The 26,000-nt window shown below is 45.2% G+C and overlaps 1 protein-coding gene across 2 annotated transcripts in view; it reads right to left on the bottom strand.

The window, feature by feature from the left end:
* ASTN2 (astrotactin 2) overlaps window positions 1-26,000 on the bottom strand; it is a 349,199-nt gene that overhangs the window by 46,719 nt on the left and 276,480 nt on the right. For both annotated transcript variants that reach the window (XM_083161032.1, XM_083161033.1), the window contains 3 exons: window positions 22,369-22,634; window positions 12,354-12,487; window positions 8,771-8,919 (listed from right to left, as the gene is read on the bottom strand). In XM_083161032.1, coding sequence (XP_083017158.1) covers window positions 8,771-8,919; window positions 12,354-12,487; window positions 22,369-22,634 — 549 coding nt within the window. The remainder of the gene's footprint in view (window positions 1-8,770; window positions 8,920-12,353; window positions 12,488-22,368; window positions 22,635-26,000) is intronic.

Here is a 26,000-nt window from a genome sequence, read left to right as displayed (position 1 = left end):
CAGAAACAAAATAACCCACCTAAATCTAAATCTCTCTGCACATGTTACATCTTCCCCACCTGCAGAGCAGCATGGTTTTGTCCATTTGAGAATGAATTTGCCTTTGCGAGTGAACCAGAATAAGGGCCCTAGTGAGATCCCTTAGAAACTGCCCTGAAATTGTTCAACGTGTGGGCCCCATTCCAAAATGCTTGTACTTAAATAAAAAACTGAAAGAAAAAAAGTTTATATGAAATGATTACTTTTAAAACTAGCAATATTTCTTCTAGCTCTATAATATACTAATAGTATATGACAAAAGATACAAATTAAATGTCCTTAGTATGACTCAAAGCCGTACTCTCTACAAGGTAATCTTTGAGTTATCTTCCTTTCAATCATTTTTTAACACAGCTCTTTCACATCTGTATTCCCAGCCCCAGTGGGGTTTTTCTGTTCCACTTGAATTCAACATTTGTTTGGTGACCTACAACCTTTAAGGATGACCTTGTCCTAGTAGAATTACCATAAAATGTATTAAATAAGTAAAGCAAAGAGGCGTCATAAGACCACACACAAAAAGTTATGCTCAATGCATTTCTTACTAATATCCAAGTTTCCCGAACTAGCGAGCGATAAAATATATACCGAACTTGAAATACATTTAGAAATAAAAATTTATTAAATTAAGTTTATTAAATTTTTGTTTAAGAATTTGTCTATTTTATTCTAAATTTTATTGAATAACATCATTGGGATTATTCGATTTAATTCTGTAAATTAAGTGAAAAGTGGAAAAAACCCATGTCGACCTAGCGACCTGTTGACAGAAAGTCATGTTGACTGTTTCACCTGTAGATTCTATGTGTCGGTATTTTGTCCTTGTCGGGATTTTAAATGTCGGAATTTTGACCCTGTCTGTATTTTGAACCATTCGGGATTTTGACCCTGTCGGGATTTTGACCGTCGGTATTTCATACCGAATCCCCAGTATAATGTAACAATCCCTAGAGGAGAAGGGCCCCCTACATCAACCCCATCCCCCCCCCCCCACACACACACATGCACATCAGCAATAGGGCCCACTTGGGCATCCCCTGTACCACTGTGGGCCAAGCTACTGTACATCATTGCTTGACGTACGGTAAGTATCTATTTAAATAAAGAGAAGAAGCTGTGTTTCTTTTGCAGACTATATAATGACTTAGCTATGTGGTTGATAATTAGTTACAAAGGATCTGTAATCATCATGTAATGATGTGTACATGTCCTGCATAGAACCATCACAGCTATTACAAAAGTATGATCTACAGAACCTGTACTGAGATCATACATCATCAAGCCATTTAGTTTATCAACAATAATATCTGTGCATTTCCTTTGACAAACTTAGTTCTGGGGCTGGGACTCATGTGTGGCTGTGTAAAGCGGGACTAAGTAAAAACCGGACCTGGCCAAGACCCCGGAATGCCGGACCGGACACTACAAGCTCTGGAATGCAGAGTTTGATGTCCGGTCTGGAGGGTGTCCTGTCCAGGTTTTTTTTTTATCAGGGGGATGTCTGTGATACCTTTCACCAGGGACATGGGGAAGGGGACATTACAGCCTCCCCGTGTGGTCCGGATCATTCCGTTTTTGCTACATGCCCGGACCATACAAGAAGACTTTATTCTCCCCCTCCTCCTCTCCCTGGTGACAGCTGTTACAGACAGCCCCCCTCCGGAATGCAGAGTTCAATGTCCAGTCCGGCAATTCCGGGGTCTTGTGTGGGTCCGGTTTTTACCCATACCCAGTGGCGTAACTATGAATTGGGCGCCCCCCCCGCCGTTAATGGGGGGCACCCCCCGCCGCACCCCCTGCCCGCAGCCTTACCTGTCTTGCTGGTCCCGTCCCGGCTCCCTTGCTGGCTTCATTCTTCTGCTAGTGAGACGGACCAACACAAAATGTCCGCCCCCATACAGCAGACAGTTTCAGAGAACAGTCTGCTATATGGGGCGGACATTTTATTGTGGTCCGTCTCACTAGCAGAAGAATGAAGCCAGCAAGGGAGCCGGGACGGGACCAGTGAAGTCAGGTAAGGCTGCGGGCGGCGGATTGGCGGGCGGCAGATGGGCAGACGGGAGGGGGCTAACTATAGCACCACAGCCCCCTGGTGCCCACACATGCACAGCGCCCCCCCCGCGGCCGCGGGGGCTGAGGTGCTATAGTTACGCCTTTGCCCATACCCGTGTAAAGCACTGTAGTATACAGTATGTGCTATTTATATAACTGCTCATAAATAATATGAGCAGATTTGTCTTGTAACTTAAATAGTGCATTATTGGCCAGTCAAACATGCTAGCATGAATCCAAGCTTATGTTATAGTGTAATGCAGTAGGCAAACTGAATTACATTTTCTACATTTCATTGGAAAGGAAACTGTTCCTGCAGTGTGCCTTAATTAAGAGTGGGTATTTGTGTTCAAACAAATATATTTTGTGCAGTCTTCATACTGAATAGTACTAATTACAGTTCATGGAAGGCGGTATTTACACGCTGCATCAGACGTGTTGTCCATTAATGAAGGACCCCTTCTGCTACTAATTCTCCTTGGCTCTGGTTTCACTCTGTGTCCTTAAGTGACTTTCTCCTTTAGTAAAACCCCCAGCGCTATGTTTGCTTTTTAAAACAGAGATGTAATGAGTCCCCTCAGACTGCGCCTGGCCTGAAAAGTAATGAAGGAGAGCTAGTCAGCAATTCTGTCTGTAACATGACCCCCCCCCCCCCCCTTCTCTATCTCACTGGGGAGGTCCTGCTAAGGTAATGTTAGAGGAAGAGAAAGGGAGGGGTGTGGGCAGGAATTGTAGAATTATACTATGTTTCTCTGAATCAAGGTATGTTTTTATTGTTTTATCAGGATCCTGCAAAGTATGCGCTATGTAACAAGCACTTCTATCCCCACAGCTCGGTATCATACATCTCTTGACCACTGTCAAGCGCTAATCTTTCAGCTATTTGTCCTGTAGAGCAGCCCCCTCCATTTTATTGTTGTTCCTTATTCTTTACACCTTGCAGCTATGCTACAGCCTTTCTACCCTTTCCAGGTGCCTCCTGTGCTCTCCATGGCGGATATGTCAGCTGCTCTGGAAACGTATGAACTGTTGACGAGAGATCATTTGGCAGGGAACGTTGGCTTTTGTGATGAATAGTGATGCAGGAGCCCCCTCTCTTGGCCGAAGGTTTAAAGCAAGGCACTATAGCCATACAACTGAAGAGTCCAACCATAAGTTATTCAATACACGTGCTGTTTGTTGACTTGTGGATGGTTAAACTATGCATTTAAAATGTACTGTATGCTATTTCGGTGTAATGGTAACCGAAATAGAGAAGAGACAAATGTACGGCTCTCGGTTTTTTTTCTCATGAATACACTGGTACACATTCACGGGGAAAGGAAAAAAATGTTTTGGAACAGATAAAATCAATATGGCCATAAATCAGCTTTATGTTCCCCTTGTTAGTTTGCTCTTTATGATATTGGGGGAGTATAATGAAATAGGAATATCTATATGTGAATTCCAATGGGATTTATCTGGCTGACTGTGTAATGTATGATTGGCAAATTAAGTATCTCTGTACAATGTATAAAGAATGAAAAGAAGGTAAGTGGTGCTAAAAACACAAAGTCAAACCAAGACACTTTCAAATACCATATTGTGTTTGAAATATATAACATATGTTATATAAACATAAACAAATAATAACTCCCATGCGTGTGATAGATATAATAATAGACACTCTAACATGTACAGCCACTACAAGATAAATGCACAAAGGTTTTTAATAGCAACTATTAATTATCTAACGCTAAGCACATATATGATAAAAAAAAACAATATACTGTAGGTAGAGGACAAAAGTCCCCTACTATGGTAATGTCGGAGACAAAGTCCCTTATTCTTGTTGATTCGGTCGGGAGCGAATTCGCATTGGGATCAAGGGTTTGCAGCATTTCTGCACATGTGTATACGTTGGGAGCTTCTGAACTTGGCGCAAATCTATTCGCCGAGTGTATGCTCCCTGCCTTTGGAGTGGGGGGGGGGTGGAGAGGGGTGTGGGGTGGTGGCCTGGTCCATTAGCATATGTGATCCCCCAGCTTTTCATGGGCGTTCCCATGAAAATGCTGGACGTACACATGCTAATGTGTCTGTGACGCAAGTGCGGGGGCAGACAGCTGTCATAACCGGATGTCAGCTGCCCGCCCAATTCCCTGGAATTCTACACGCATATGTACGAGTGGTTTGGACCACCCTTACATATGCATTCGCCTTCAAGATGGCGGAGGTTCCCGGCGTGCAAAGGGGGGGGGGGGGCGGGCATACCACCATTCGCAGGGTGGGTTCTGGTTGACTCGCAATGGTGCAAATTTACGCCCAAGCGAGTCAACCAGAATAAGGGCCAATATGCTCACCACTATTGGGATGAAACCACTTCTTGATAAAGCCACTGGTGTATGGTGAAACGCATTAAAGGAACAGAGCTGATTATCAGGCAAAGCATTTGGCATTCCACTTTGAAGGTCCACATTGAAGGTCTGTCAAGTATTTATTGCCATTGGCACCAGGATTAATTTTAAAGATTTGTGCTGTTAATGGGATTGTCCCTGTTCATTTGTAGAGTAAATTGTTGGAAAGAGCTTCAATCTATGCAAGTGTGATTAGATTTATTCCTGCTATACTATATGTTAGAGATGTGCAGGTTCTGATTTAATCTGATTTACTCTGATTTCAAAGCAGGATCTTATTGGCTATCCCAAATCACATGACAGTTGTTGACAGTTGATAGCCAATAAGATCCTGCTTTGAAATCAGAGTAAATCAGAGTAAATCAGAACCTGCACATCTCAACAATATGTACATGATGTGATAAGACGTTCCCGCCCTCACTTGTTTAATTTAAGTTTTACAAGAGGCTAACCCAAGCAGTATTAAGGAGGAAATTGGAGTTTATTCATTTTAATGTATGTTACTAATAGGGAGGATATTTGACTTTGATGTGACCGCATGAAACTGACCACATGAAGGTTTACTTTCTGCTTATGGAGGCATCTCCTGGGAATAGGCTTGTGTCTTGATGTATGCTGTATGGAATTATAAGGCAATAACCATGATGATATAGTGCTGTTAAACGCCACAAACTGGAGTGGTCTGTAACTGGCTACACTCGGATTTCCCTCTTTGCATCAGCTCTGTTTTAGTGACCGTGTGGTTCGGTTCTCCAGAGATTTAATTCCACCCAAATTTGATGGATTTGAACAAAACTAGGTCCGGTAAGTAAATGACAAAGTAATTGCATAAATCAGGATTGAACATATAGTGTTTGATGGAGAGAGCTCCAAGCCGGTATCTTTCCTAGAGCCCAGTGAGTTCTACATCTGGCTCTTCAGAGGCTTAAAACATTGTGGTAACCAAGTCATTGTAACTAGCGCTCTTAGCCGCTCTGTGTCGGTCCCACCTTCTTTGCATGTTACATCACACACAGGGGGTGGGGTCATCATCACCCGGACACTAGAGCAGTCTCAGACATCCGGCTGTAGGGGCACAACTGCCACCCTGCTGGTTGAAGGGTGCCATTCCATGCACCCTGCGAAACATAATCCGTGGCAATGAGGCCACCAACAGAGCCTCTGCGCACAGGACCTTATTCTGATCCACACGCAAAATTTGCAGCACTGTGGGAGGTTTTAACGCCACCCGCTGCTCAGACGGCCCCCCCATCTCAGGTGGCTTAGTTTTGCGTGCGCCCTGTACGGGAAAAGGGCAGGCAGCTGACATTCGGTGTTGTCAGCTTCCCGCCACCGGAAGCCGCGTCACTGCCTCCTTTCCATGGGAACGCCCAATGTTTTCATGGGAACACCCATGAAACGATGGGCGTTCCCACGGGCCCGTCCCCTCACCACCGCCTAACGCCCCCCCCCCCCCCCACACTGGTGGGTGCGGTATGGGATTGCAGTTCGCTGAGCCCATTCGCACCCAGCACATGCGCACAAATGTACATGCGCATTAAGGGGGACCAAACTAATGCACTAATACAAAACAAATTCGAAAAAGGTCCTCAGTGGGCCGCACCACTCACCCACACCTAGTCAAGAACAATGTATAAGATATCTGTATTCTTACTTTAGACCACTGCAGCTAAGAAGATGTACAGTATATGTGGCTGCAGGCTAATAGAAGGACAGGAGACTGACTCAGTAGCCCTTACCTGCCTGCATTAGCACCTTGAACCCTTGTAGAATCTATGCTATAGTGCACTATAGATAGCTGAAATTGATTCAATGCACAAAACATTAAATGTCAGTATTTATTTAAGTTGATTTTAAGCTGTGGTGTGTAAAATAAAATAACTATAAATGTGTTAATAAACATAAAATAATCTAGGGGGTGGACCGGGGGTGCACAGGACCGCCCATTAGCCCATTTTGTAGCTGAGGGATGGGACTTTCCAACAAGCCCAGCCCCGTGTCTCTAGCCCCCTGGGAACCGGAGATACTGCCAGGCAAAGCTGGAACGTTTTCCCTATAGGATAACATGGGACCCGCTAATTCCGACCCCCACCAAGTTCAGCGGCTGACAGTTCCCCCTTCGGCATCACTGAAGCTCGAGGTTGATCTCAGTCGAACCCAAATCGCTGGGCCTTCAATCTGATACCAAGCTGGATCAATATGGGTTAATTGGTTCCAGGGATATTGAGGTCAAACTGTTTTTTTTTTTCATTTCATAAATGTAATTTCATGACTGTTTATGTTCTTTGAGGGCAGATTTCTCTGGAACCAAACAGCCCAGTTTCACTGGACCAAAATCATTCGGTCAACTCAAAAGTTCTTCAATATGATACAGGTCTCATGTAAATGGGTCAGTTGGTTCTGAAGATATAGCTGGTTGGTTAAAGGAGGGTAGGGAGAGGGGAGTGGTTGTCTCTCCCCCTCACACCAGAAAATGCAGGGACTAGGCTGCTGTATAAGGGATCAGCCTGGGAATGTCCATGCATGATCCTGGGACCATATTCCCGGGTAAATTCCTGCATTTTCTGTTGTGAAAGGGGTATTATTTCAAACAGCAGTGACCTGCAGTGCTCTGAATACAGCCGGGCAGCCCCCTGCTCTCTGCCCAGCTGTCAATGGCTGTCACCCCTGCAGCTTCCACTCCAATTCTTCTCCCCGCTTTCACCTCAGCCCGCCCCCCCTTTAATCATGTGGTGCCGGCGCCCGGCGTGCTCCCCCGACGTCACGCACAACAACAGCGTGCACAATATTTCAAATGTCCACTCGGCTAGAGGGGACACCAGGAGGGGAGTGGGAGCGTGCTCTGCGCTGTGCTCTGCTCCTCTCCCCATAGCAGCAGATGCACCGCTGTCCATCTCTCCCTGCAGCAGCAGCGAAGGCTCATATAAAAATTTACAGTAAGTGGCACTTTTGGGGGCATTGCTTAAGGGACGCTACAAGTGGCGGTATGTGGGGGCATTACGCATAATGTGTGGCTTAATGTGTAAGGGGCATTACGGTGTGCAGCATCATGTGTAAGGGGCATTATGTGTGCAGCATCATGTGTAAGGGGCATTATGTGTGCAGCATCATGTGTAATGGGTACTATGGTGTGCGGCATCATGTGTAATGGGTACTATGGTGTGCGGCATCATGTGTAATAGGTACTATGGTGTGCAGCATCATGTGTAATGGGTACTATGGTGTGCGGCATCATGTGTAATGGGTACTATGGTGTGCGGCATCATGTGTAATGGGTACTATGGTGCCATCAAGCAAGAACCCCCTAGCAATGAGCACGTAGGTAAGCAGCACTTATGTGGCAAATATGTAATGGGCCTTATGGTTTGTTATATAGTATGTAATGGGCATCATGATGTGTGGCACAATGTGTAATGGGCATTATGGTGTGTGGCCTTATGTGTAATTGGCATTACGGCGTGTGGCTTTATGTGTGATGGGTATTACGGAGTTTGCTCAAATGTGTAATGGGCATTACTGTGTATGGTCTAATGTGTAATACCACACCCCTTTTTGTGATGCCACTTCTCCTTCCCATGAGGCCATGCCCCCTTTTTGCCGCACGGCTACGCCGCGCAAAGGTCCCCCTGCTATTGTGTCTAGATCTGGGACCACCCATTACCATAATTCTAGATTCGCCTATGTTAATAAATACATTTATTTACATCCATTATACAGGAATTGATTTAGAATGCTTTTTTTACCTTTCCTAACATTAAATAATGTCCTTTGAACAGCGTGTGTCTGTTTTTTTCTAACACAAAAGAGAAAGCTCGTATTATGTACAGCTGCAACAGATACAGTATACTTCAGCACACAGCAGGGGATGCAGTCATAATCCCAACGGTTGACTTCCAACTATGTCCATGTCGACTGTGCCGACATTCGGGTCAATAAACAGTGAAAAAAACCATGCTGACCTCGCGACCTGTCGACATTCTATATGTCGGTATTTTGACCTTGTCGGGATTTTAAATGTCGGTATTTTGACCTTGTTGGTATTTTGACCATGTCGGGATTTTAAATGTTGGTATTTTGACCTTGTCGGGATTTTGACCTTGTCGGTATTTTGACCATGTCGGTATTTTGACCAGTCAATAGCTGTCGGTATACAGAATCCCACAGCAGGGTGCATCTTGAGATGACTAAGAATTAGCATATGGGTGTAAATATGCAATTTGTTCTGTATGTGCCGTTTATTTGACTATTTTCTTTAAACCCCGCATTAGTCCCACAGTACAGCTTACCCGTGTACAGTTCCGTGTCTGTGTATTCATCCACTTTCTTGTGATGGAGAATATAATCTGAAACTTTGGTACCTATAGCAGCTTGGACATCCAGCCATTCCAGGGCTACAACAGTGCTGGAGGGTTCCATGTTGGGAGAGAGACGGAACCTGCAAAGAGGCGCAAATAATATTAAAAAGGGTTATAAGTATTATTTGTTACCTTCTATACTGTACACAGCATAAAGAGAGAAATAAATTATATATGTGGCACAATCCAAAATGTTAAAATGATGTTCTCCAATATTGGGAACCACTTTTTCTGCAGAGGGGGGGGGGGGGGGGGGGGGGGGGGGGGAATGATGGCAAAATACTCTTTCTGCCACATTATTTTATTTGGTTTAATTACAATGAATTTATATTTAGTGTTTCACAATTTTGCTCTCCAAACCTATGCATTAGGATTTTGTCATGAAAAAAAAAACATATTTTATATGTATGTTGAGTTGAACATATCACCAGGGTCAGATTAAGCCTTTGGGGAGGGGGGTCACTTTGTACAGGGGGACCCAATCCCACTTGTCATTACTGGCAGCAAACTGCACGGGAGAATATTACACTGTCAAAACACAGAGTAAAGGCAGTATAAACTTGGTCAATGGGTAACTGCAGGGTGGGGGATTAAGATATATATATATATATATATATATATATATATATATATATATATATACCACATGAAAATCCTGTGTTTGCCCTCTGTACATTACTCTGTAGGAGACCTCACAGGCTCAGCGCTGCCTCTTATTAAAAACCCTCCCATGATGAGGCCACTGCTGCTGTCATCCATGGGCCTGAGAAGCATGTGATGAGCTCCATCAATCAGAGCCCAGCACAAGCCCCTCAGCCTCTGACCTCTTGTGCAAAGTCTCGTGATTTTGATTTTGCTGTGCAAATGATTGCCGTTTTTTTTTTTTTTAAAATAGGGATTTCTTACCAAATCTCTCACTTTCTGAATCTCTCATCCTATTACATGTCACCCAGTATTTTTCCATTGTTTATACTGATGCCTAAGGATAGATGCAGCTGCAAAGTATTAGTACTACATGCAACAGTTGCATTAACCTATTAGTAAACAATATAATCATGGAAAGAAGTATCATAGACACAAGAAATCCATGTCTTGACATTGTACTTATTAATTATGATAGTGACATTTTCCATAGAAAATTTAATAATACCACATTCCCCATGTGTCACTTTAACAATTAATTGGACAGCTTACTCTTGGCAACAGCCCAAAGGTGAACGACAAATAAGAATGCCGGAATGGTAATAAATAAAGTTGTCTCAGCCGATGCAATTATTGTGCAGATAATTAATCCTTGAAAAAGTGCGCTAGTCGCATGAAACGCGTTGGACACAAGTGAAAAGACCAGCACGCTGACCCGACACCCGCTTCACAACACCCTCCCGCGGCCGCGGCATCACTTCCGGCAACTTCCGGTTTCGGCGGGAGCAGACGCCGGGGACCACAGACAGCGAGTAACATCTAGCGGCTACCTCTGCAAGTGACGCCCGGCCCCGCAGCAGCAAACCACTACAAACAGCTGCCCCTGCAAGAGACGCGGCCTCCACACAACAACAAAAGGAGGTAACCTCTTTGCAGGAGAGTCTGGGTTACAATAGGGACAGCAAGCAACATTCACCCAAAATATTTCATTTTTAACTAACCTTGTTTATTTTACAGGTACCAATCAAACATATTTCTATCTTTTCACCCTCCCCCCGTCCCCACTACATATTCTTTTTTCACAATTCCCCCATAACAATCAGCGCTCTTTAATGGGATGAAGTTACAATCCCGGCGGTCGGGATCCCGGCGTTCAGAATCCCGACACCGGAATCCCGACCGCCGAAATACCGACACATTCTCCCTCCGTGGGTGTCCACGACTAAATTAGTGTGCCGAGCATAGCGAGGCACCGGGCCCGCTGCGTGGCGAGCGCACGAGCCCGCAAGGGGGGGCGATCCACGTCCCCCCCTTGTCGGCATTTCGGCTGTCGGGATTCCGGCGTCAGGATTCTGAACGCCGGGATCCCGACCGCCGGGATTCAATACTGAATCCTCTTTAATAACCTTCTGCTAACCTAACCTTAAAAAGAGCTGCTCCTATATCTAGCGCAAAAACCGTAGCCCACTATCCAGATAATTAATCAGCTATGGCCTTGTCGCCATCATCATTACAGAATATTTTTAGATCAGGTCTCCAGTACTAAAGGATAGACCTCCTAAAAGACATATTTAAATACTAGGTGATTCATCGAACAGTAACCAGCGTGATAAGCGAAGTAAGCTCGCTACAATATACGTTTGCAATAATTGTGGTCACATATGATGAAACTTAGGAAATGACGCTCAAAAGGCGTGACACCCATTTTTGTGCTGACCATTTTTATGTCACCCTTATGACCAAGTTGACCTTTTGACCTTGTGGACCTAATGCACGATGACCATATGGGAATGACCCAATGACTGCCTATTATTTATTTATTTATTAATAGTTTCTTATATAGCGCAGCAAATTCAGTTGCGCTTTACAATAGGAAACGGTGATAAAACAAACCTGGTAGTGTAGATGTAGCGCCTCTCAGCCAGCTCAGGGAATCCCCGCAGGCTGACGGAGAGACGATGCGTCTGGTGGACACACACATGCGTCCCCTTCACACGGCGGCCGGGAATGGCTAGTGCGGGGTGTGGACAGCTAGGGGGGAGCAACAGGGAGGCGGTGGCAGGCTCCGTCAGAACAGGCATGCGAGCGTCTCAGGCATGCACGTCCCCTTCTGGCGGATAGCGAGCAGCGGGGATTGGCGATGGAATCACCAGGAATGGCTCTATTGAAAGCTGCTCCATCTGTAGAAGTAGGAGTGCCCTGCTCACAAGCTTACAATACTGTAAGATCTTCTATACCAGGCCCTAATGGGTGCGGGTGCGCGGTGCTTCCCGCATGTTATACAGTAGCTGCTGGTCACAACATCATATTTCCAGCTATGTCATTGGAAAGTTGGCGCTGGCACATGAGATAGCGAAGAGTCTGACAAAGAGTCGGGGTTTAGCCTCCACAAGCAGCAGGTACATGGAATGAGGTCAACAGCTTCCAAGCTCATTTACTAAAATGCCTCTGTTGGGAGTTAAATATTGAAAGGCATTGGAGCTGATCATATTGATGGCAGCTAATTAATGTAGCAGAATGGGGCAGTTGTTCTGTATAGACTTTAATCACGTCCATAGTAAATGGTAATCAACGGAAACCAACGGAAACAATTGTAAAGTGATAGCAGAGAAGCCGTTAGACACAAACACGCACATATGCAGCGAGTATAAACGACAAAGTCAGGAACGGAACTCTTATATAAATGAGTAGTTGTGTTTACAAAAACAAATAACAGTATTCTGAAGAATTGCCGGAGAATCAAGACTATTTTTCCTTTGCAAGCCTTGGCGATATAACAAACTTCAGCATCTGCGGCACAGCCTGACATCTATTCAGAGGTTGTCAGTTAAGGTCAAGGCCCGGGACACACAATCCTTTAACATTGACTTACATGGGTGGGGGAAGAGGACTGCAGTTTGGTAATCCATTATCATCAAAAGCAGTAAGATCACATCGACACCAGTCTTCGATGACTTCGCCTTTCCCGGAACACCAGTATAAGCTCATGAATGCACTTTTAAGAACCTGCACAAAGCAAAACACCAGTTACACTTTTTTTTCCTTGATATATTCTATACCCATTATGCCATAAAATTACCTTACTGATAGAGATAATGTCCTAAAAAAGTTGTAAGAAAAGACCTCATTTGATGCGTTCAGATGGTGGATTGCAATGCCAGCCATCCCTCAATAACTAGTGATGCTGAGAGGCATTGCGGCACTGCAGTACATTGGAGTACATTGGAATACATTCGTTACTTGTTTCCTAGCACGGCGTTCAGATTTTCTACGTACGCTAACGTAGTGAAATCGCATCGCATGGTACGTTTTCACACCCTCCTGTCAGTCAAAACTCCAGAGGCGCCAAGATGACATAACCACAGCTACAGGAACCATTTTAGGTGCACAACAGCAGTGTGGATCGTGACCCTCTCCGTACATGTATTTTGCGTCCCCACGCGGGGCTCACTGCACTCGCCACACTATCTAAAATCAACTTGACGCCGACGTGGATAGTGGGGGTATGAAAAGGTCGGAAGACGCGTTCCGCCGCCGCTCGCCATGCTTCGGGGCGGTGTGGATACTGGGGTTGATGCTAAACAATGGCGTAGGTGCAGGTGCTTACAATTGTAAGCACCCATCACACCTCATTGTAAGCACCCATCACATCTCATGGCATGGATGCTTGTACAATGAAATATTGCATCGCATTGCATTTGGTGCCATGTGACCCTATGCGATATTTCATTGTATAAGCACTCCTGTGCAATTAACATGGACATAGCATCGCACGCATCGCACAGCACTATAGTAGCTACGCGATGCGATTTTCCTATGCAGAATCGAACACTAAGCTATTTGCATAGTGGGCGCCCTGCTAGGAAACAAGTACCATACATTTATATAGGCATGGCTACATTTCCACAGAAGTTTCCAGCTAGAAGCCAGGGGGTAAATGTACGAAGCTTGAAGAAGAGGTCTCTATCAACCATAAAGACCGTTATGTGCAAGGTGATAATGTACCAGCCAATCAACTCCAATATGTAAATTGACCATTAGGATATGATTGGCTGGGGCATTATCAGCTTGCACATAACCTTCTTTATGGTTGATAGAGACCAACTCCAACGTCATACATTGACCGGCATTGGAGCTGATCATAAGGACTGCAGGTAAATGATGTAGCGGAATAGGGCAGTTGTTCTTAACAAGTATCCAAATGAAGCTCCTCACTCCTGAATTTTGAGTGTCAAAATATTAGTTTAATTGGTCCTCAGTAAAGATCTCCAACTAAAAATGTAAATGTAATTGAATTATTAAATAGACTCATGTTGGTATATTTCAATGCGCATGGAAAATAAAAGAATTCAAACAGGTTACGCTACATAAACTGGTGTACATTCAATCTGCATCAGTCTCATACAATTTATATGCAGATTGATTAATGTAGTCTGCCCGAAACGGCAAAACATCGACAATGAAGATTTATTATGGGATTTCAAGTCATATTACTTTAATTAAATTAGCTTATACATACAGTACCGTCCTTATACTGTACATTCAAAACATACATGGTTTTATCTTTCCTCTGCCAGTTTGTGTGTTTTAAGGTGCATACACACTGTACAATATTTTTGACCAATTTCGTTCATTACGGCCATTCTGAATGAAATTGGTCAAAATATCTTTCAGTGTGTTTGCGACGAACGACGAATGATGATGCGCATACCCGCCAGTTGTTCATCAAGTTTGTTCGTCAACTGTGCATTCAGCTCAATTTGGAAATCTTTAAAAAAAAAGACTATAAACTGTAGCTAGATCTTTCGTCTTTGTCTCTCGTCAATATCTTTCATCAACATCTTTCATCCAGGACACTGGGTTCAAGGGAAAGGGGGCGGAGAGGGGCGGCGGGCAGTGCCATTAGCATATGTGAATGCCCAGTGTTTCATGGGTCTTCTCGTGCTAATGAGGCCATGACACGAGTGCGGGGGGTGGGCAGCTGACATCACCGGAAAATCACTTTTATATGCTTGCACCTTCCACATCTTTCGAAGGTTGGCGACCATAAAAAGATGTTGGTGTTCCCCGCAGCTTGCGAATGGATGTTTATGTTAAACATCCATTCAGCGGCGTAACTATAGCACCGCAGCCCCCGGCGGGGCGGTGGGGGATTGGGGGTGCTTGGCGGGGCAGCGGCGGGTGGGGGGGGGGCGCCCCCCCACTAACGGCGGGGGGCGCCCAAAACTTAGTTACGCCACTGCATCCATTTGCAGCCTGTGTGTGGGAACACATGGAGCAAACCCACTTAAGAATGAGGAGATCATACAAATACCAGCTAAGGGAAAAGGATGGGATGTATGAGTCCAATAAGAAGATTTAAATCATCTATTCAAAAATGAGTAATAGTATCAAATATATAAGGTACAGTATATAACATGAGATAATGATGGATGTGAATAATTTGAATAAAACATGTTGAACATAGTGAAAATATATCACGTATCAATCACATATTATCTCAGTATTAAAAAAAAAAACATTGCAGGACACTCTGTCAATGATCTTCCTGGCGATCTATATGTATAGAGAGATAATTGTATACAATATCATACAGAATTGCAACACATAGGTATAATATGGGGTCCTACTAATATTCATCTGAGTCTATTGTGCTGCCATCACCTATTCATTTTATATAGCTGACACATGCACTATAGTACATAGGGACTGCTCTTTTAGGTTAGGGAACATGAAGAGCTTCTCATTGTATTTACCATTTAAAAGAGGCAGGGGCGCTTTAAGAGAGTAGGTTGACCCTGTGCAGGCTCAGATTCGTTCAGTAGACTTTGGCATTATGGCAGAGTCTACTCGGCATGTGCCAGTAGACTCTGCCTATGACTATGCTGTCCATACCGCGTTCCCTAGGCACCTCAGCGGAAAATGGCCACAGCGGATATTTTCCAGGGTGAGTATGATTAAATGGGTGCACCGTGTGGATTCGGTATGAAATCCCGACGGTCAAAATCCCGACAAGGTTAAAATCCCACCACACCCTAGTGGATGGTAGGGCATGAAATACCGCCTGTCGGCACATGTCAAAAAACTGAAAAAACACGTCGACCTCGCGACCTGTCGACCGAAAGTCATGTTGACTGTTTCACCTGTATATTCTATATGTCTGTATTTTGGCCTTGTCGGTATTTTAAATGTCGGGATTTTGTCTTTATCAGGATTTTAAATGTCGGGATTTTGACCTTGTCGGGATTTTGTCCTTGTCGGTATTATGACCCATTCGGGATTTTGACCCTGTTGAGATTTTGACCGTCGGGATTTTGACTGCATCCCCACCGCGCACCTTGCACAGATGCCACTAAATAGTCAGTTTTCTTTCATAAATAAAGCTTCACCGAAAGAAAAAATGCATCAAGACCAAATCTTTTTGAATAATATATCTGTATCCATTTAACTTTCATACACTTATTTTATAAATTAAAAATGTAGGTTTTCTGCATTTATATTAAAATTATATTTTTGTTATATTTATGTATACAATTGCAACTCTGTGGTCATTTATTATTGCCTAGATCCCTATAGCAGGGTGCCAGGCTATTCATATTGCTTGACAGTTGGCATTAATCAAAGTACTTCACCGAATGAATAATGGTCTATGAACATGGAGGTTTTATTGGTTTAGTTTACATTGCAGTTACATTGCTTGCAATGCGCTGTATAAACATAGGGATGGTTAAAATGTACCTACATTATATTTTTCAATGACACTTCAAAGGCAACAATCCTTATCTAAAGTCAAGCAAGTGTTCTTTAAGGAGTTTTAGAATGCACGGTTCTCCAATGTAAATGAGCAAAGGGTGCTGGATGACCTCCCGACGGTCGGGATTCCGTTGGTCAATATACCGACATCGGAATACCAACTGTTAAATGCCCAACAATCAGGATCCCAGCCTATTCTCCCTCGTGAAGGTCCACGACTCCCATAAAGGGAGAATAGAACCTGTGGCAAGCAAGGGGCTTCTTTGCGTTCTCCCCCGCTCAGAGTATCAGCAGTAGGGATTCCGATGTCGGTATATTGACCGCTGGAATTCCGGCTGTTGGCCCAGCATACCACACCCAATTGCAAGTATCCATACCACTAAGCTGTGTAAATTTGGAAAGTTGGTTTTATATATAAAACCAGGGATGGATTGGCCATGGAGGTCACCGGGAAGATGTATCCGTGAGGCCTGTTTTGTTTGATGAGTCTTTCCCAGATGGGGATAAGGTCTGATTGCACTTCATTCTGTTCCAGCAAAGCGATTCTCTCATCTTGTAGAGGTTCCTGATTTTCTGCTTTGTATTGAGTCTATTGCGAGTACTGAACACTGGAAATCACACCAAAACAAAGACATGGGTGCTGCCATCTTGGATGTAGTCAGTGGATAATTCACAGCCAATCCAGATGCTCTTTCAGACCAGCTGACCACAAGTTCCAATCAGCTTCCACTTATAAAAGGGACACCTGCCCATGTCAAGATGCCAGCACAATGTCACTACTGAAGTTGCCATCCAGTGCTGCTCTCCCTAATACTGTATATCCCTTCGGCCTGCTCTGGTTTCTCGAATATATGTCTGTGCACTCTCCAGCCTTCCAGTAATTTTAAGGTAATTTGGGACTTGATTTTTGTACCAGTATGTCTCCAGCTGCATTCCCGCTCCTGAATGCACCACCTGCATTCCGCTCTAGTCCATCTGCAGCTGCAATCTGTTCTAGTCCAGTTCAAGCTTTAGTCTCCTTGAGTGCAGCTCCAAGTTCTACAGCTCCAGTCCAGTTCAAGCTGTACTCTTTTCCAGTCCAGCTCCAAGTTATGTTATGAATCAATGCTGGCACAAACTGTACTCTGCTCCCGTCCTGCTCTAAGTTGTATTGCTGGTCCCATTCTATTCAAGCTGTACTTTTCTCCAGTCTAGCTCTAAGTCAAATTCCGGGTCCAGTCCAGCTCCAAGTTGTATTCGGGTCCAGTTCAGTTCAAGCTGTTCTATACACCAATCCAGCTCCAAGTCGTGATCGGGGTCCAGTCGGGTTCAAGCTGTAATTTGCTCCAGTCCAGCTCCAAGTTGTATTCTGAGTCATTTTGGCTCCACCCTGACTCCATTGCTGACTCATTCCTAACCAGATCCAGTTGATTTCTCATTCCTGTATAATAATTGTTCATTAAATGCCTTAAATGTGTCAGTGGGCATTCACTGCTATCTCTCACTCTATGAGCTGAATCGGACTGCCCAGCTCCATTCACGCGCCTTCATCTCCTGCTTCAACACTCCATGTCTGCCCAAAGCCAGAGTATGCTCTTAAGCATAACAGTTTTTGATGAGGGCTACATTACCTCCTTCTTACCAGATAACCCTTATTTGTAAAAACTGTATTATCTCCTGTCCTCACAAAAACATATTGCAACCTTACCTCTCTTCACAGCTTCTGCCCCACTTTTCTCCTAATTTTCTCCATCATTTTTTAATGCTTCATGAAAGCACCTGTTTCCTTTGCATTGTCCTCTTCACTCTCTCTAACCATGGGATTCATCAAAGCTCTATATTTGTCTCTGCTTGTGTCTCCTCTCCGCTACCAGCTCCATCCAGATGACACACAAATATATCTCTACTAGCCTCATCTTTATCCTTCTTTTTTATTGAATACAGTATTTCAAACAGCCTCCTAAATACCATTGAATGTGATAATGCTACCTTAAGCTCTTCATGGTCAAAACAGAAGTAATCACCTGTCCTTCTTCAAATGTTACAACCCTTCTGGTGTCTTTTCCAGTTTGCAACATAATATTTTTGCCGATTCCCCATAGCCTGTCCCTTGCACTGTCAAGTCACGTACTCCCTCGTAGCATTGACAAAGTGTGTCTCTCAAATGGGAAGTTCCTAAAACTCTGATCCATTGTGTTATTATATCCTTGCTTGACTACTGCAACCTCTTGCTATCCAGCCTTTAACTGACTTACTGTAATGGTCCCATGTATTAGTGGAGGATCGGTACACTTCCCCATTATCCCTACAGCTGAGTCGGGGGATTGGGGAAATCCAATATGTTGGAAATCCTCAATTTGCCAATTCTGATCTACAAAATGATTGGGAACGTTGAGTCAGGGAATTTTGACATGCTGTCTTTGATGATTCCCTGATGAATTTGCCAATCATCAATATCCTTCAATAGGCCCTGGGGAACCAGGGCTATAGATGACTGTCCCTATTCCTTTATATTCTAAACAATGAATCTGATCTTTATTTCATGTCATTTCACATCTGCTGCACCCAGGGCAGCCGAGAGGTGGGGGGGAGTGGGTACTAATTACCCGGGCCCAGGCTTGCTGGAGGGGCCCCACAGGGGCCCTGGTCCGACCCCTCCCTTCCCCCTCCATCCCTCCCGGGTAGCAACAGCAGCACACACCTACAGCATGTGGTGTGCTGACGCCAGGCTCAGCATGAGTGTCTCACTGACAGCGTGAGAGGTCATGTTGAGCCTACTGTCAGCACAGCACATACTGTAGGTGTGTGCTGTGCTGAGATTAGTTTTTAGAGTTTTCTTTCACCCTCCTCTAAACATTTTGGCGGTGTGGCCTAAGTGCGGGAGGCACCCACACCTTCCACACTTAGGCCACGCCCCCAACATTTTACCGGGCCCGGCATTCCTCTCGGCTGCCCTGGCTGCGCTGCTCCTCAAAGCCCTACATTAGCTTCCAATTACTGGCAGCAGATAATGCCACTCAATCTCACTTCTACAACCCCCACTAATACCTTTTAAGTATGACTTGTATTTGGGGATGCAGTCAAAATCCCGAAGGTCAAAATCCCAAAGGTCAAAATCCCGACAACCATTGACTGACGGTCAAAATCCCGACATGGTCAAAATACCGACATTTAAAATCCCGACATGTTCAAAATCCCGACAAGGTCAAAATACCGACATTTAAAATTCCGATAAGGTCAAAATATCGACATATAGAATGTCGACAGGTGAAAAAGTAAACATGACTTTCGGTTGACAGGTCGTGAGGTCGATGAGTTTTTTCACTGTTTTTTTGACCCGACATGTGCTGGTAGGTATTTCGGGGGACATTTACCAAAATGGATTCGTAGAAAAAAGGTGTATTCGTAGGGAGAAATACACCTTTTTTTTTACGAATTTGTATTTTCGGGATTTACAATCCCAAAAATACAACAATTCGTAGTCCTAAAAATGGAACATTCGTATTTGTATTTACAAATACGAATGTCTACACCATCGATAGGATACGAAAGAAATCACCATTCAAAAGAATGGTGATTTCTGATTTACTAAGCAGCCGTACTGAAAGGTCTTTCCTGATTGGCCGCTAGGCGGCTAGGCGGCTCCTGATTGGCCAGAATTCATTCTGAGCCCTGACGCCGAAGAGGAAGGATCTCTCCGGCTCTGAAAGCCGGGGAGCGTCGCGGGAGATGCCGGCAGCTGCTGGAAGTCCTGGATGTCGACAGATGAAGAAAGAAGACCATCCATGGAGGACCTGGGTGAGTTGGATTTCCTTCCACAGGTCCAACATGGATTATCCTCGGACAGGACGCCGACCTCGGAGCCGCCGACATGGAGCCACCGACACGGAGCCGCCGACACCGGAGCCAGCGACCTAGCAACGGGATCAAGATAGGTAAGTATCAGTATGTGTGTAATGTGTGTATTAAACTTTTATTTAAAATGGATGTCAGTGTGTTTTATTTAACTATTTTTTTTACTGTGGCACTACAAGACCCAGCGGGCCCTTTAATGCCCAGCAGGCTGGGACTTGTGGTTCTCCAAGTCTCAGCTTGCTGGGGAGGCTTGCTGGCACTTGTAGTGCCACAGTAAAAAACAATCGTTTGTTCTATTTTTTACACCGCTATCAGCTCGATGCCCACCGCCCAGGGGCATCGAGGACAGCACCAGGCTTCAGCCTGGTCAGGTAAGTCCTGGAGGGGGGGGGGGGGCCTTTATTGGGGGGGTCCCCACTCCCCCAGGGCCCCTGGCCAGGCTGACTGGTCGGTAGAGTTAATGCTTTGGCCGGGGGGACTTGCATAAAAAGTCTCCCCCCGGCTGTGGCATTACCCTGCTGGCTGGTTTTGTCTGGGGCTGGTTCTTAAAATACGGGGCACCCCTAGTCATTTTGTCCCCCGTATTTTGGGAACCAGCCCCAGAGCAGGAGCCTGGGGCTGGTTGTTAAAAATCAGGGAACCCCTATTTGTCGGGTTCCCTGATTTTTAATTACCGGCTCCAGGCTCTGTCAGCCTGGTGCTGGTTTCGGCTGTGGGGGGGACCCCACGCCGTTTTTTTTTTATTTATTTAATTTTTTTTTACACCTTGCAGCCTGCACGGATCTGACTGATCCGTGCAGACTGCCTACAAATAATTCGTATTAGCAGCCGTATATACGGCTGCTAATACGAATTCCTACGACATCGGAGGGTTACAAAGCAGTCGTATATGACTGCTTTGTAAATCCCCCTCCGGAACACGACTTTGCATACGACTGAAACAGTCGTATGCAGTCGTAGGGAAAATACTAATACGAAAAACTAGGTTTTTCATATTAGTAAATTTCCCCCTTCATGTCCTACCAGCCACGAGCGAAGCGAGCGATGCGAGGGGCTGCGGTTGACTTCCAACTGTGCCCATGTCCACTGTGTCAACATTCAGGTAACAAAAAAAGGTACTCTTTACCTAGAACGGCGCCCGCGATCAGAATCGCGGGCGTCGGGGGTAAAAAATCGCGGTAATCGTGGGCATCGCGGGTAAATCGCGGGTACATCAAAATCGGGTACCCGCGATTACCGCGATTTTCCCATAGGGAACAATGTTAAAAAGCCTGATTGACCGCGATTTTAATGTAAAATGCCTCAATGCCCGCGATTTTCCCATAGGAATCAATGTTAAATGGGCTACAGAGCCCAAATAGCCCCAATTAACCCTTAAATGTCCCCCCAATTTTTGTACGCCACCCCACGATCCACGCCAACCCGAAGCGTGGCGAGCGCAGCGAGCCCGCGAGGGGCGGCGGTACGCGTCCTCCGACCTTTTCATGCCCTACTATCCACGTCGGCGTGGAGTTGAGAATAGAATAGTGTGGCGAGCGCAGCGAGCCACCGAGCCCGAAGCGTGGCGAGCGCAGCGAGCCCCGCGAGGGGACGCGGATACCTTCACAGGTAAACGCGTCCCTTCGCGGGCTTCACAGGTGTCCGCATCGCCACGGACACCTGTGAAGTCCGCGAGGGGACGCGTATAACTGTGAAGGTATCCGCGTCCCCTCGCGGGGCTCGCTGCGCTCGCCACACTATTCTATTCTCAACTCCACGCCGACGTGGATAGTAGGGCATGAAAAGGTCGGAGGACGCGTACCGCCGCCCCTCGCGGGCTCGCTGCGCTCGCCACGCTTCGGGTTGGCGTGGATCGTGGGGTGGCGTACAAAAATTTGGGGGACATTTAAGGGTTAATTGGGGCTATTTGGGCTCTGTAGCCCATTTAACATTGATTCCTATGGGAAAATCGCGGGCATTGAGGCATTGAATGCAAAATCGCGATCAATCTGACTTTTTAACATTGTTCCCTATGGGAAAATCGCGGTGATCGCGGGCATCGCGTCGCGGCCGTTTATGTGCTGCCCGCGATGTCGCGATCACCGCGATGGGCGCCGTTCTAGGTAAAGAGTACCCAAAAAAACATTTTGACTGTCGGGATTTCATACCGAATCCTGTATTTGATCTGATTTGTCATACCACATACCTGGAGTTTGGTATTTAACGTCTTACTTATTTTGAGTGAGTAGACTGGAGTACCCATGAATCAATGTGAAGTAGACCAGGCACCACTGGTCTAGGTAGCAAAGATGTTTATTTACCTCTCTTGTAGCATTATCTTGAATTAGGTTGTACAGGGGAGTGATTCGGTTAATCTCCAGGAGTACTGGGATGGGACTGACTTGCTCCTTGCCCGCTCGTCGACACAAATGGCAGCTGGATGGGCAGCGGCCCTTCTCCTCACAGTGGATTTCGACTCCCATAATAAGTTGATCATCAGACAACATCTGCGCTGTAAGCAGCCCTGAGAGGTAAGTGATGAATGGCATGGACTTCAGTTCCTTCTTGCTGCCCAACTCGGTGGTTTCTGTGTAAGATTAAAGTAAAATTATTGTCTCATGGAGTGACATAAGAATGTAGTACAGATTGAGTATGCCTTATCCAAAGTGCTCTTTACCAGAAGCATTCTGGGTAAGGGATTATTCCGTATTTCTCAATTTCAATGAGGTTTCTTGCGGATAGAATCCACGTGTGAGCACAAAATGCATTTATGTTATACAAACACATCAAACGGTACTTATGTAGTATCTGGGCGTCCGATTTTTTGATTATATGCCTTAAGTTAAGGCATATAATCAGATGCGATGCGATGCGATGCGATGCGATATCCATAGGAATCAATGTTAAAATGGACTGAGTCCATTTTAACTTGGAATTCAATGGGAAAAAGGGGTCCTTTTCATACCCCTACTATCCAAGTGGGCATGGAGTTGGATATAAACCTGTGGCGAGCGTAGCGAGCCACCGAGCCCGAAGCGTGGCGAGCGAAGCGAGCCCCTTGAGGGGACGGTATTCTGTGTCCCCTCGCGGGGCTCGCTACGCTCGCCATGCTTCGGGCTCGGTGGCTCGCTACGCTCGCCACAGGTTTATATCCGACTTCATGCCCACTTGGATAGTAGGGGTATGAAAAGGACCCATTTTTCCCATTGAATTCCAAGTTAAAATGGACTCAGTCCATTTTAACATTGATTCCTATGGAAAAATCGGGTCATCGCATCGCATCCGATGGTCGCATGCGATGCGATGCGATGTGCCCGATCCGACCCGATTTCTAAATCGGACGCCCAGATACTACATAAGTACCCATCAAACACATGAAATACACACACATATATTTTATTTGTGCATGAAACAAAGTTTGTGTACAATCTCAGGTACTGACTCTGAATGCCAAGCAATCATTTTCTTGCATATAGTTAGTGCCAGTTACATATCATGTCCCCAGTAGTGTTAGTTACATATCATGTCCCCAGTAGTGCCAGTTACATATCATGTCTCCCAGTAGTGCCAGTTACATATCATGTCTCCCAGTAGTGCCAGTTACAGATCATGTCCCCAGTAGTGCCAGTTACATATCATGGCCTCAGTAGTGCCAGTTACAGATCATGTCCCCAGTAGTGCCAGTTACATATCATGTCCCCAGTAGCGCTAGTTACATATCATATCCCCAGTAGTGTCAGTTACATATCATGTCCCCAGTAGTGCCAGTTACATATCATGTCCCCAGTAGTGTCAGTTACATATCATGTCCCCATTAGTGCCAGTTACATATCATGTCCCCAGTAGTGCCAGTTACATATCATGTCCCCAGTAGCGCTAGTTACATATCATGTCCCCAGTAGTGCTGTTATATATCATGTCCCCAGTAGTGCCAGTTACAGATCATGTCCCCAGTAGTGCCAGTTACACATCATGTCCCCAGTAGTGCTGTTATATATCATGTCCCCAGTAGTGCCAGTTACATATCATGTCCCCAGTAGTGCCAGTTACATATCATGTCCCCAGTAGTGCCAGTTACATATCATGTCTCTAGTAGTGCCAGTTACTGTACATATCATGTCCTCAGTAGTGCCAGTTGCATAACATGTCCCCAATAGTGCCAGTTACATATCATGTCCCCAGTAGTGCTGTTATATATCATGTCCCCAGTAGTGCCAGTTACAGATCATGTCCCCAGTAGTGCCAGTTACACATCATGTCCCCAGTAGTGCTGTTATATATCATGTCCCCAGTAGTGCCAGTTACATATCATGTCCCCAGTAGTGCCAGTTACATATCATGTCCCCAGTAGTGCCAGTTACATATCATGTCTCTAGTAGTGCCAGTTACTGTACATATCATGTCCTCAGTAGTGCCAGTTGCATAACATGTCCCCAATAGTGCCAGTTACATATCATGTCTCCAGTAGTGACAGTTAACATATAATGTTCCCAGTAGTGGCAGTTATATACCATGGCCCAAGTAGTGGCAGTTAAATACAGTGGTGGTTCGTACCTTCTTGGGGGAGGGGGCTGCCACTAGCCACAGGCACCCCCCGCCCCCTGTCGCCACAGTCGCAGTCGCTGCCTCTCCTCCCAGTCCCCGGTGCCTGTGCTAAGATGACAGGCACCAGGACTGGTGCATGCACAGTACATAAATCTGTACTGCGCATGTGGCCAGCTTCTATGGGCTGCTTCGGCAGCGGCCCATAGAAGGAACCATGGTCCCGCCGCCTGTACAATACAAATTAAAGGCACCGGGACCAGTGTGCGTGCGCAGTACCGATATAGGTACTGCGCATGCGCAACCGGCGATTTTGCACGGCAGCCCATTAAAAGGCATCCCGGAGGGACGGTACAGCTCCCAATGGGAATGCCTTGGTGACTGGCAGGTTGGACTTCAAGTAGGAAATCACCGCCAGTCACAGTGAAGCCAGTGCAGTCTGGGGGGGGGGGGGCTGCAGCCCATAGGTAAAAACCGCCACTGGTTAAATATCATGTTCCCAGTAGTGCCAGTTACAGGTGTGTGACACCCCCCCCCCCCCCCCAAAAAAAAACCAAGTACATTCCGGAAAGTATAGTTTTTGGAATATTTTGGAAAACAGATATCCGAATAAGGAATACTCAACCTGTACAATAATGACAAATAAAGTGAATTTTCGAAACCCCCTATTCTTGCCAATCTTGCCTGTTACATTTAAAAGGGCAATAATAGTAAATGCAAAATCAGGTTTAAGTTGCATTAAATATTATTGCACTTTTATAATATGACATGCAAAATTTGAAAATATAAAGGATTTCTAAAATATAATTAATGACAAGTCATGTATATCATCAATAAGCTATGTGTGCTTCCTTATACCCGTTACTGTTACACAATTCCATAGCAACAATATTTGCAAGATAATACCCCTATCACATCGCACTTTTAAAACGGTATATTGCCGTTTTTTTTCCATTTTAAAACGTTTAAGGCTGCAGTGTGAAAGTGCCAGAGTTGATTTACCGGTTAAAGTTAACCGGTATTTCAACACGGTTAAAAAGCAGAGTCCTACACGTTTTAAAGCCGTTTTTTTGGCAGTGTGAATGGCTTTATTTCAATGGCTTTAAACGTGTCCCTTGGGGGTTGAATGTTTGAATGGTCTTAAATGATTTTTAAAATGGTTTTCACCTGCAATGTGAAAGGTCTCAAGGCTCTGACCCGTTTTAAAGTCCCATTTAAGAATACCGTGTCATTACCCATTTCTGCAATGTGAAAGCATTATAAGTTTAAAGTTATCCTTGCTGCCCAGGTCTTTCCTGAGAATTCGCTATTCCTGTCCTAATAATATTACAACTGCTTATATATACATTTGTTAGCGTCACAGCGAAAATAAAGTTATGCTGCAAATATCTATGTGGTATTCCACTGCCAT

The sequence above is a fragment of the Crinia signifera genome, chromosome 9, assembly GCF_055691185.1.
Source record: "Crinia signifera chromosome 9, ASM5569118v1, whole genome shotgun sequence".
Lineage (NCBI taxonomy): Eukaryota > Metazoa > Chordata > Amphibia > Anura > Myobatrachidae > Crinia > Crinia signifera.
Note: the sequence above shows the minus strand (reverse complement) of the source record. Positions and strands in the feature narration are given on the sequence as shown.